We start from the raw sequence: 13,503 nt of genomic DNA on the forward strand, positions 1-13,503 counted from the left end.
GGGTTTGGTACTAGACTGGTCAGAGTCAAAGCCCGGTCATATGTACTGGGTTCAAAGTTACGAATTGTGAACCGGATATTAGGATCTAATCCGCGAATGAATTGATCCATCTTAGCCTGCTCAGATAACCCTAACTGTTGTGCTAAAGTTATAACCTTTCTCGAAAACTGAAGCACGGGTGACCCGTTCTGGTTGAGTCCATAGAACTCATCTACGAGGTTGGTCATATATTGGGGAGGAAGAAATCTGGTCTTTAGGTCATGGACAAATGTATCCCAGCTAAAAGCTACGACACTTGTGGTCTGGTCTGTATGAAGACTATACCAATGCTACCACCAAGTGACTGCCTCACTAGTAAGGTAGGGAGCCACTACGTGGACTCTATCCTGAGGGTTTGTGATCCTAGCTAAAGGAAAATGAGCATCAAATTGATGAATGAATTGGTTAACTGCTGAATAATCACACTTAACATCATACTTACTAATATATGGTTGAGTTTGAATGGCGGTAGTCGATATCGCGGGCTGTTGGCTGGTGGCACCTATGGTGGGGAAACTGAAGAGAGGTGCTGATACCTCAGATGTATGGCCTCCTTTTCCCTTTGGTGCTCGAGTAACATACGTTCTCGATCGAGCTCTCGTTGGTGCTACCGAGCCGTGAGTTCCTCATAGTCCCGTCTTTAGCTTCATCCTCTTGTCTTTGCTGTTGAGAGAGAGAGAGAGAGAGAGAGAGAGAGAGAGAGAGAGAGAGAGAGAAAGTGTTGGTGCAGGTATTCCGAGTATCTCTCATGCCACTCATGCCTTCGATGTGCTCATGAGGGAAAAGCTATGGGTGAAAATGCACCAATGTGTCTTGAGGGGCCGGCCATGCCTCATGCTTACAGGGCACATGTATCTATGCCTAATGCATCACCTTTTGTTTCTAAAATGATACCAGTCACAGGGGCTGTCCCAATTGACAAACATGCGGGAAAACGTGTTGAGATGCAGGCTAATGCATCAAAATCTAGTGACTTCAAAGCCGGAGACAAATCTGTGAAGTTTGACACATATCATGGGGAATATGATGCATCAAAGGCACTTGATTTTATTGCACAGTTTGATATTGCTTTTAATGATGAGGATTTCACTCAAAAATCCATGATCTGGCATGTAAGCATGTTCATGAAAGGCACTACTGCTCATTGGTGGCTCATTGAGAAGCTCTCACTAAATCCTGTTAGATCATTGGAAGAGTTCAAGGAGAGGTTCTATATTCAATTCCTACCTCCCAATGCATTGAATGAGATAACAATGAAGTGGGATTGGGTGAAGCAGAATTAGGGGGAAACAGTGAATGCATATGTGCAAAAGTTTTGGAAAGTACTTTTGGAGGTGTCTCCATTTATACATGTCACCGAGGCGGAAAGGAAGAGAAGATTTCAATCAGGATTGCAACCCGTGTACAAAGCGGGACTACAAATGTATCTCGGCACACCTTACACCAACTAATCACAGCCGCCATTGCCACACCAAGCAATTGGAACTCAAGTTGAGTCAATCCAATAAGGCTAAACCCTCATTTCAAGGCAAAGAGAGGGCTTTCTAAAACCTGCAAAATAATGGACAGCCACCTAAAAAGGACTAAAACCAAGCTAAAAATGGTCCAAAGGTTGAAAATAAGTCTACCAAGAAGCGTCCCTTCCAAGTGAGAGACTATGGTCTCATTCCGGAGCGAAAAAGCAATATATTAGCGAGGGGAAATGCTTTACTTGTGGTAACACTGAGCATATTGCAAATGCATGTCCAAACAAGAAAAAGCGTGATAATGCGAATGCATCGAAGCCTAATGTGCATATAGTTCCGGATGTGGAGAGCAACACTTCACATGATAGCAAAGACAGGGTTGTATGTAAGGCTTGGGGACAGCTTAAGGATCAACCCACTTTGTTCATGTATGATGATTGTGCAACTAAGAACTTCATATCTACATAGATGGCAGCTGCTTTGGGTATTGAAGTGGAGGACATGGGTCCTCAAATTGAAGCAGGAGTTGCCTTTGTTGGTAGAGAAGTGCAAGTTATGCCTATTATTGGCAAGTTGCACATACACATTCAAGCCTATGTGGATCATAAGGACTTTCTTGTAGCGCCTTTGAATAGCTATGATGTATTGCTTGGAAAGCCTTGGCATACATGCATTAATCCGTGTAAGGCTTACAAGACCAAACAGGATCACCTTCATGCATAAAGGCCGAGAGCATGTGATTGATGCTGGTGAATAGGGTGATACCATTCCCCTTGTAGCTCATGTACAAATTAAGAAAATAATGAAAAAGAGTATTTTTACGTACTTTATTTTTGTACGAGATCATGTTGAAGAAAATAATGTGCATGTAAACACTCTTAGTAATGATAGGCTGAAATTCTTGCAAGAGTACAATGATTGTTTTGCTGATGAGTTACCAAATGCGTTGCCACCCGTACGACCGGAAGATTATTGCATTGATCTTGTGCCAGGTAGCTCACCACCTAACAGGCCAGCCTATCGTGTGAGTGCATCCCAAAAAGAGATCATGAAGCAGGTAAATGAGGTTCTTGAGAAGGGTTTGGTTCGGCCAAGTTCTTCCCTATATTGTTCACCCGTCTTGTTGGTTCAAAAGAAGGATGGATCTTTTCATGTGTGTGTGGATTATAGAGCTTTGAATAAGCTTACTATCAAGAATTGGTTTTTGATTCCACGCATAGACGACATCCTTGACCAGTTGGATGGATCGGCATACTTTAGCCGAATTGATCTTAAGAGTGGGTATCATCAAGTGCGTGTGGTGCCTGTGGATGTACATAAAATTGCTTTTAGGACAGCATTTCGGCTTTATGAGTGTCTTGTTATGCCTTTGGTCTTACGAACGCTTCGACTACATTCAATAGAATGACGGATCGCATATTCCGTGGGTAGAGGAAATTTGCAGGTGTCTTCTTTGATGACATTCTAGTCGTATTGAAGACCGAAGAAGAGCATAGAGCTCATTTGGCTACTGTACTTGAAGAACTGCATAAGCATAAACTCTTCATAAATGCAAAGAAGAGTGAGTTCTTCTTGACAGAGATACATTATCTTGGAGGGATGTCACCATTTGGCCACCCAATTGGTCCACCTGTGCTTTCTCATTATATATGTACATTGGACTGGCGTCCATGGCAATTGCATATGTCGGGGATTGATGCCACTCATGTGATACTGTGGATTTGGCTTTTCGTTGGGACTTGTGCCTGTGTACATGCTCGGAAATGCCTGGATGATTGGTGTTCCATTGTGTTTGGTACCTCGTGTACTTGCCTGGAGCACGTCTATTTTGGTATAGTCTCATGAATGGGGATTGTCCATAGTACATACCAGTGCTACATTACATAGCATCTTTATGTGCTTGCTTGACCAATGTGTAGTTCGGACGCCCGCCTGCTGTGAACCGTGTGCGTGAAACTGTTTGCTAACATGGTTATGTTGCAGGTGACAGGTGGTAAGTATTGGTCATAAACCTAGCCTTAGGAATTAGCACTAATTTATAAGTGAGCGTGTACACACTTCATTAAGTTTTGGGCGACCAAAACTAGTTATGACCAGCCCTGTGTTTGCACACACTGATGTCCCGAGGTAGACAAAACCCAATGTCCACCGCCCAGACCTTATCCCCTTTGTATAAAGGAAGCAACAAGCCATGTGTCCATTCTAGCTTGCACCACCAGCTCCTCTCTACTTGACACCTAGAGTGGACAACTTACCATATCTCTCTTCCCTCCCTCTCTAGAAACTCCCTTCACGAGGTTTCTTTGGCTGTATTTTCTGCACTTTCTCCTTTCCAACTCCATATCCAAGCTTGCTAGTGTGTTTTTCAAGCTTCCAAGAGTGTTTCTAGGTGGTGGTCACTCTTCCACGGACTTCCAATGGCTGAAATGCAGCAGAACAGCTCTTATTTTTGCTGTAATTTCTGGCCTTTTTGCTGAAAACCCTAATTGCAGCCTTCCTTTCTCAAGTTGAACCATAGGGGAAGCTTTCCGAGGGTTCCCTTCATCCTCTTGAAGACTTTTGCCGGAAGGATCACGACAAATCGAAGATTTCAACACCCCAAATGCTTCCATCGTGAAGACTTCCGCTGTCATCGACTCTACTTGCAAGTGGTAAGCTTTGATGCTAAATATGAAAGCAAGTAGGAGGAGGGAGGAACTGGACTCCATGATCACATACCTTGTGTAGTGTTCTCTTGTCCTACGTGCTCTCTTGCAGATTGTTGCTACCATGTGTTGGTGGAACAATAGAGAGCATATGGTAGGGAACATAGACACTTGAGAGGGTAGTGTGAATTGCAAGTCTACACCGACAACCACATTGTTTGCAATATTGTATTCATATGCATTGGTATAGAAATCTAGTCAGAAATTTCCATGACACTATGTACTTGATTCTCCAAGATCAATATGTTTTATTTGAGGGAGGGGCCGGCCGTTTCGGCTCATTGTGTGTCTCTTGTCAATTCAGCAAATTACTTCTTGTATTGAGCATGTTGTCCATTAAATCTTGGTGTATTTAAGTGTATTGATTAGCATTGTGTTCGACCAAGTTACAAGAAGCAAGGCAGCGAGGGCACATTGTGGATCATTGAGAATGCAAGGTGTAGAGCAGCTCTCATGTGAGGAATCTTTCGCATGCACAGTAGATAGGCATGCATGAACTGGATCTCAGTCAAGTTCCAAAATCATCATTGTACATATTCATGTTTGTACATCATGGAAGGCCAACCATGCCAGCTAAACAAAATAGATTGCCTAACGCCAGCAGGTTTATTGCAGCTATTTCTCATTTCAGAGGGCAAGTGAACCCACTTTGCAATGGATTTTATTAGAGAGTTACCTTCCATGAGCAAAGGGCTTAGGGTGGGGGCACATTTATGTAGTTATTAACGGTCTTGACAAACATGCACATTTCATTCTTACAGGTGTGGCTTACACAAAGACCAGGGACTTGGCTTATGAGGACTGCCTCTACAAGTATTCACAACGTTTTCTATATCTCATTTTATATAAAATAAGACACGTGGGAACCTCATGAAATTCGCCATGTTGCATAGCATCGTGTATTGTTATTGGAAATGCCTGGAATCGGGCCTAAACATCCACTTCAGGGGGTCCCTTGGGTTGGAAATTGTTTTCAGTTGTTTCCATTTCAAAGTGGTGCATTTCTGCCATCTCCATTCCAAAATGGTTCATTTCCTCTGCTTTGGCCGTTTCCCTGACAATACTCTTACTACTTTGTGCCTTCTCCCTACCTCTATTTGTCTGCCTCTCTCTTGTATTTATCCTCTCATTCCTGTATATTTCACTTTGGATATTTTGCTGTATCACCAGAATGCAATCGAGGACGATTGCCATTTTTCAAGAGGGGGGTATGTCATGGCCCTGTGAAAATGGAACAGCACAATGTGTGGGCATGGTGGTTGCTGAGTCAAAATATTGAATGATTCACATGGGGGGTGCCCGGACAGAGTTAATGATGTGTGGACATCCCTAGGTGTGAAGGGGGGAACTAGAACATTAAACTTTTAATGTTTTATGAATGGTTGCCCCTAGGCCTTAGTGGCCCCTAGGGAACTTTAATAACTATTAAAGTTGGGGCCCTAGGATTAATATGGGGAGGGGACAACTCCACTTTTGGATTGCATGCCTCTCTCTCTTCTCTCTCTCTCTTCTTTTTGGAGAAACGTGGAGCATACGTGCTGTTGAGAAGCGTGGAAAGCAAGAGGGAAGAGGTCGACTGCTGAATAGTGCGGTGCTGCTGTTTTCCTGTGCAAATCTAGCCGTACAGTCCATGTGTGCAGCCCGTACAGCCCTGTACGACTGCAAGTACAGTATGGCTGCTGCAGTTCTCTCTGTTGGTGCAGGCGGCGCTGATATGCTGAGCAAGCACAGGGGCTGTGGGTTCTGACAGAAGCCGTATAGCAGGTACAAACGTATGACTGCTGCCTGGTGGCTGTACTGCAGGTACAGAACTGTACAGCAAGTACAGTCAGGTACAGCAGGGAGTAGGTGCACCAGTTCACTCAGGCGACAGCAGAACTGTCCGTACAGTTTTGTACGGACAGATTCAGACACGTGTGCAGAGGCTGTACGGATTGGTGCAGTACAGTTTTTCAAGTCTGTACAGTTGGGTACAACACTGAAGTGGATGCAGAGAGGAAGGTAAAGACAGGTACACCCACACGTGTGAAGCAGAGTTGTTGAAACAAGTATGCAAGTACAGACTGGTACAACCGTTTCCTCCGGTGCAGATCCACGAGCTGATTTTGGTAAGCTCTGAATTTGTTCATCTATCTCTCTTTCTATTTAAGCAGAGTTGTTGAAACAAGTGTGCAAGTACAGACTGGTACAACCGTTTCCTCCGGTGCAGATCCACGAGCTGATTTTGGTAAGCTCTGAATTTGTTCATCTATCTCTCTTTCTATTGCCTTATGTCTGTTGCAGATTTGAGCTATCTGGCCCCTTGTGAGAGGAGGGGTATGGCAGATTGAAAAGGGTGGAGACAGAGATTGAACAGTGAATGTATGTTTGTGCTGAGATGTTGAATCATGTGCATGAGATATGCCAGATGTATGCTCATGGCTGCCCTGCTAAATGGTCTTGGCTGATCAGAGGGAGGCACAGAGTGTTGCTTTGATACACAGATGTGTGTGTGTGAATCCTCTGTGCTAAGAGGTATTGTGGGCTGTCAGATTGGACATACAGGTGTATTCTCTTGGCTGATTTTGTTGTACTCAGCCTTACATATTTGTGAAATTGAATAAAGAAATACCGCAAGGGGCGCCAAGCTTTGGGGCCAACAGGTGTCGCTTTGTTTTCAGATTTGGGCACTCTAGCTCCAATCTATTTTGTTTTCATATCTAGACTACAAGTGGACGGGTGACTGCCAGTCTACCGCACTTTGGTTTCTACCAGAGACCGGTTTCATAGTACCTGTTTCATTCCTGACCATGTTTGTGGGTGCCTTGTGTGTGACTTGACGGTTTGACAATCATATCCATTGTTGCTAGTGCTTGTGAGTAAGCATGGGTGGTAGAAATGTACAGTGGCCAGGCTCCAGCCATGTGGAAGGCCTAACAGCACCATGGCTTACAATGGGCAGGCCAGACTTGGTTGGATGGTGCCATGAAGTTGTAACGCTCTTGTACAGCACCTTGAAGGCTTGCTTGTTTTTATTCCCAATTGCACGAAACCCTAGAAAACACATTTTTCTCGCATTTTCCTTATTTTGACTCTTCACTATCTGGATTGTTATTGTAGGTGTCCAATCAGAGCTGATTTTTGGGGCTTTAGAAAAGTACACACCTAAGGTCGATTTCTCAAACAAAAGCTATCTCGAAGAACGTGTCAGGTTCAGTGAGGATAAACTCCTAGATGAAGAAAGCAAAGGGGTTATGATGGCATGGGAAAAGCCTTTAATGGAGGCACATGCAAAAGCTGTGTGTGCAGGTGGCGGAGACATATTGAATGTAGGTTTTGGAATGGGCCTTGTTGACACCGCAATACAAAGCTACCAGCCTGTTTCACACACAATTATTGAGGCACATCCAGAAGTGTATGCCAGAATGGTTGCTACAGGATGGGCAGATAAACCAAATGTCAACATTATTTTTGGACGATGGCAGGATGTTTTGTCAAAGCTGGGTGTATATGACGGTAGCTCTCTTTTTTCTTAAATCAATTCTACACAATGCATATTCTCTTCAATTTAGGCTGGTCACACTCAAAGGGGCACAGCGGCATGATGGCTGCCCAGAAGGCCTTGATCGTCAACCTTGCCTGTCCAAGCCCCCACGTGTGGGCATTTGTATGTATCTAGCCTTATAAGAGTGTTGTCTACAAGGCATTGCAGATTGACTATTTACCTTCTGATTGCAGGGATATTTTTTGACACTTACGGGGAGCATTATGAGGATTTGAAGGAATTTCACGATTTTTTGCCCAAATTACTGAAACCGGGTGGTATCTACTCCTTTTTCAATGGCCTTTGTGCTGACAACGCTTTCTTCCACGTTGTCTACTGTCAACTTGTGTCCCTAGTTTTTTCACAAATGGGCTTTTCAACACAGTTCATCCCCCTTCCTGTCAAAGACTGTCTAGATGAGAAGACTTGGGAAGGTGTGAGTCATAAATATTGGCAGCTAGACACATACTTTTTACCTGTGTGTCAGCAGGAAGATGAGGGCTGACTCAGTGCATTTAGTGGAGTCTCTACAAGAAATAGCCTAGTAAAGGATATTGAAGTACTAAACAAGTCTTGGAGTTATGACAATATGTGTACCAGGCAGAGAGGTTGACGATTAAATGCCAATCCCACCTCGAGGCTTGCAAGTGAGTTTACATTGTTCTTCTCTGTTCAGTCTTAGTAGTTACTCATTCACCCCAATTGTCTCTTGTGTGAACCCCAACAACCCCCCCCCCCCCCCCCCCCCTCCTCTTTGTGTGTGTGTGTGTGTGGGTAATGCTGTCAATGCAATTACTTATTTCCTTCAGCTTGGATCTTTGGCTATTTTTCGTCCCAAATGAGAAGAATCATAATTTGAGGAAAAGCTTTACAATTCTAGGTAGGATTCCTTTTTTTTTTCTCCCTACTCCCAACTTCATTGAGCTGACAGTGAGCGTGAGCTGGAGCGCCCCCCACCCCCCCCCCCCCCCCCCGCCGCGGCATTTTCTTCCCTTCCGCCTCCTGCCCTCCCCAACTCTGTTTTCTGGGCTTTCCGCTAGCTGCACTCTCCCTCCCTTCCCCATCTCCTGCGCACTGCCCCCCCCATGGTGTTTTTGTTTTTTTTACTTTCCGCCTCCTGCCCTTTTTCCACCCCGTTGCCCCCTGTTTTCCCTGTTCTCTGCCAGTTGCACCATTTCCTCCTTTGCCTTCATTTCATCCCACCCCCTCGTTTGAGTCCCATTGCAGCCCTTCCTCCCCGCTTTCTCCTGCTCTTTGCTTGCCCTCCAGGGCTTTTCCTCTGGAGGTTCTTGCACATGGGTGGTCTCCATTTCGGCAAGTTTCGGCAACTTCTAAGTTCTAGTCTTTGAACCTCCAGAAGGACTCCATGGCAGCCACTCCGTCATCCCCGACTGAGGCCTCCGTCCCTTGCCTCTCTTTTTTAGAAGCGGACGTCCAGCTCCTCGCTTCAGTAGTCGCATCTTTAGAGGCCTTCACCTTGGTATGCAAGATTGTGGGTAGCCGCCCGGTGCACGGACAGCTCAAGGATCTGTTACAGGCTAGCCTCCTTGGTGCGCCTTGAAAGGTCATTAATATTCATCCTTTGGGGCGTGGCTGCTACCAGGTTGAGTCCGACTCCACCAGCAGCTTCGGACAGTTCGCACTATGTACGGGCCAGGCCTTCTTTGCGAGGTGGCAGCACGGCTTCAACCCTCTGGCTGGCGTTTTAGGCTTTCCCGTGGTAGTCTGCTTCCCCAAGTCATAGGAAGGAATACCTGCCTCTCCTCCCGGTGATAGGTGGTGCTATTGTGAGAGTGATGGAATCCCCCTCCACCACCGCTTCGGTTCTTGCTCGGGTGGCCGCCATTCCATCCCTTCGTCTCTGCGTAGCCTCTCCAGAGACAGCGCCACTTGCCATATTTCTCCCTTGCCTCTGGGGACCCCCTATTCTGTAGAGAGTTGAGTACTCTGGCCTCCCAGGCCAATGCCTCATATGCAAGCAGATGGGACATCTTGCTAGAGCTTGTCCTCGTTGTCATGCAAGGAGACTGCCTCCAGTGGTTCCCCCCCCCCCCCCCCCCCCCCCCCGCGGTCCTAGTTGAGATCCTCTTCAGGGGTGTGGGAGGGAAGCTGGCCCCAGGCAGTCAAGCGCCATTGATGCAAGAGAGTGGCAAACTGTTGGCCTTAGATGGAGCCGACTTCCAGAGCAGAGCGGTGCCACCAAGCTACCAGGGCGTAGGAGGATACGGTTTTGTTAGAGAACCGTTTTGAGCACCCGCGCAGGCGCGTTACCTCAAGGAACCCACCTCCAGCCTTGCCTTTTTGGAGGCCGCTACCTCGTCGAGATCCTCTCCTTTTTCCCGTGAGGCCCTCCCAAGCCTTCCTCCCCTCCTCATCCTTTTCCCACCCCTCAGCTGCCCCATCCCCCCCGCCGCCTCCCCCACCTTCGTCTTCAACTCTCCCCTCAGCAGCTTCCTCTAATCCAACTCCTTCGGAGCCTCCTCTCCCCCCCCCCCCAAAAAAAAAAAAAAAAAAAAACATCCGCCTCTTTGGAGCATTCCCGCTGCCCTAGACCCAGAGCAGAGGCAACTAACGAGTTCAGACTACCACCTGATTCATTGTTTTCTGGAGTCTGTAGAGATGACCATCGCTGCCTCTCCGGTGAGGGCTCTCTCTCTTTCGGTGCCAAGTGCCCTCCCCCCACCGCGCCCCCCCCCCAATGGATTACAGTTTCTTCTGATGTCTCTCCGTCAAACGAGTTGGTATGTTCAAGGAGACGGTGGGTCCCATTCTGATTTGCGTGGTGTTTCATCACTCTAGGCCCTCCACGCTAGAGAGTGGCGCGATGATCTTCTCCTTCCCCTTGAGTGCAACATCGGGAATGGAATGGGATACAGAGTCGGTGTCTTCCGCCATCCAAGGGCAGGTAGTTGAGCGCTCTCATCATTTGCATGATCTGCGCATCACCAATGTGCTTACCCAACTTTGGCCCTTGGCTTGGATGGAGTGGGGAGGATCGGGCGGCGGGCCACAGAGATTAGCATGGAGAGGTGGTGTCCTCCAACTTAGAGGTGCTTCTTTTTGTGTTTCTTCATATCTCAATAGCAGTACCCCTTACCCCCTCCTCCAGATACCTGCATTTCGATAGGTGGAGCAGGATCGATGCCCATGTGGCACGTCTTCGCCCTAGGACTGATTGTGAGTACTCCCCGTCGAAACCCATGCCCAAGACTCTTCGAGTGGTCTTCGAGTGGAGGGTAGTTTCAATAGTTCCGCTTCCATCGAGATTAGATATGCGGATTGTCTCGTGGAACATTCAGGGTTTGGGGGGACCATAGTGTTTTCAAAGGCATGGCGTCCTTGGAGGAGAGCTTCATAGAGCAGCAGTTGGGGGACCCATTGATATCCTCTTTCTCCAGGAGCACCATCTCTTAGAGGGGCGTACCTGCCCGTCGCGAGAAGATCCTTCCAGGCAGGAGCCACACTTTCTGGTCCCACTCTTTTGGCCCCTCCGGAACACAGGGAGGAGTTTGTATTGCTGTCAGTGAGTAGCTATTGCCGGCAATAGTAGGCCGAGGCACCATTGACATCAATCGGGCTCTGTGGGTGACCATCAGGATTGGAGAGGACTGTGTGGGCTTTAAATGTATATGCACCAAACGCTGCAGCAGAGGCAAGGCCACCTACTGGAGTATAGTTCATCAGTCCCTTCCATAGGTCGACTTTTGGTGTATGGGTGGGGACGTTAACATGATAGAGTCAACAGAGGATAGACTCAGAGGAGGTATGGCTACAGTTTTTGGCACAGAGTACGCTACTTGGGAGGAGCTGATCCTGGCTCTTAGGGGGCAAAACCCTTGGCATTTACCAAAGTTTGGATGCAGCCTCGAGAGTCTGTGCTTCTTGAGATCTGCTAGGAGGAGCATCAGCCCCAACCTATCCAAACTTGATAGGTTCTATGTGGATGAGTGGGCTTGTAGTCATGTTGGCATGATTGGTATTTTGGCAGGTAGTGCTTTCTCCAATCACGCACCGGTTATTTTGTCTTTGGAGGATCCTTGGAGGCAAGACAGACACTTGAGCACTTGGCTCCGAGATATGCAGCAGGATAGTGTAGCTTTGGGAGGGGCTGGATTTTCTTTGAGGATCTGCCGCAGGCACCTTGGATGCAGGCGTAGGTGAGATTAGCAGTTTACTGCAAGAGGCAGCACAGAGCAGATTGGCTGGATTCCGTGAGCAAGAGAGGAGCATCTGCTGAGGCCTAGCTTCTCTTGAGCGACTTCAAGACAGCGCCCCAAATAGCCTGTGGATTGAGGGTCGGTTGGTTGCCGCTCGTATTGAGCTTAGATCCATAGAGGAGCGGAGGGTGTATATAGATACCATGCCAAAGCTTCCTTTTGGACGTAGGCGGGAGATAGGGTCATTGGGGATTTCTTGGAGATTGCAGGCCCCCACAGGCAAAGAGATGGTATCTGTAGGTTGCAAGGCTAGCATGGATCTATCATTTCATAACCCCCCCATGTGAGAACCACAGCCACAAACTTCTTCAGATCCCTTCTCACAGGTGCCCCCATATCCTCACGGGTGGTGGATGCACGAGAGCAGGTCTGGCGGCATACGAGAGAGGTGGTTTCCCCCGCTTTGCAAACTTTCCTATATTGATTCCCTTCACAGCTGAGGAGTTGGTAGAGGCCATGATGACACTTCCTAGGGGAAAATGCCCGGGAGCGGACGACCTTCCAGTCTCCTTATTTCTTCGTAGATGGGATCTCATGGAAGGCGGCCTTAGAGCAGCCTTCAATGAGATTATGACTACGGGTGCCATGCCAGAGAGACTATCAGAGGGTTTGATCCACTTGATTACCGAAGAGGGTGGTGAGACCCATCACCCTCCTCGGGACTGCCATACAGAGCCGTGCCCTTCTGGGCAAGCTGATTGTTAGAGGCCTTCGTCCAGGCGAGGCGGGCCTTGGAAGGATTTCCTCCTGGCTAGGATCTCAGCCCGTACACCGAGTCTGGGGAGCCCTTGACTATAGAGCACTAGATGGATCTTCACAAAGATGTGGGCTCGTGCCCTTAGACCAGCTTTTGAGGACAAATTTGCAGCCAATTTATTACGAGCTTGGGATCATCTCACGCGGGGCCTTCAGCAATTTGCTCCAGTAGTCTCCGAGGAGCATCTCCGACAGCCCTTGATTTGGAACCCCCTGGTCCATCTACCTAGTGGTCACATGTTAGGGGCTCGTGCACATGTATCCTAGGGAGCTTTGGGCACGGGCCCTGCTAGGTCCTTTGGAGATTGGCTTACATTCAGACAGCTGCCCCCATTGGGATCCAAGGCAGGTCCAAATTCAACCTCGACATCGACTCTTCCATTCCTCCGGAGTAGTTGACCCTGATTCCCTATTGTCACATGCACTCTGCGCTGTAGTGCATGGTGACAAGATGGCTCATCATCATCATTGCAACATTGTACATTATTAGTACCCTTTTAGGATGATAATTGTCGTACACCATGACCCCATTGTAATCCTCGGTCCAGGATAAGTCAAGCACGAGCTACGTAGGTCATTCTCAGCCTTAGACGGTCAGTCAGTCAGTCCAAGTCCCTTAACCCACTTGAAGAGATGCATTCATGCATGTAGAGTCAGTAGAAGCCTTAGGGTTTGCATTAGAAAGCACTCTGCATGATGCATAGCATTCATCTATTGCATATAAACCATTGCAGAAGCGTTCAGATAACATCTAGCATTATTAGAATTTATCTAGTATTATTCCCATAATTTATACC

At 47.4% G+C, this 13,503-nt stretch overlaps 1 protein-coding gene across 1 annotated transcript in view; it reads left to right on the forward strand.

Moving 5' to 3' along the window:
* Positions 1–10,252, forward strand: part of LOC147602766 (ankyrin repeat family protein) — a 32,827-nt gene extending 22,575 nt beyond the window's left edge. Inside the window, exons 2-3 of the mRNA XM_086797666.1 lie at positions 7,310–7,705; positions 7,928–10,252. Coding sequence (XP_086653792.1) covers positions 7,310–7,705; positions 7,928–8,238 — 707 coding nt within the window. The 3' untranslated portion in view covers positions 8,239–10,252. The remainder of the gene's footprint in view (positions 1–7,309; positions 7,706–7,927) is intronic.
* The last annotated feature ends 3,251 nt before the right edge of the window (positions 10,253–13,503 follow it).

This window comes from Cibotium barometz, chromosome 66 (assembly GCF_041138505.1).
Source record: "Cibotium barometz isolate CiBa-2024 chromosome 66, ASM4113850v1, whole genome shotgun sequence".
In the NCBI taxonomy this organism is placed as follows: Eukaryota; Viridiplantae; Streptophyta; class Polypodiopsida; order Cyatheales; family Cibotiaceae; genus Cibotium; species Cibotium barometz.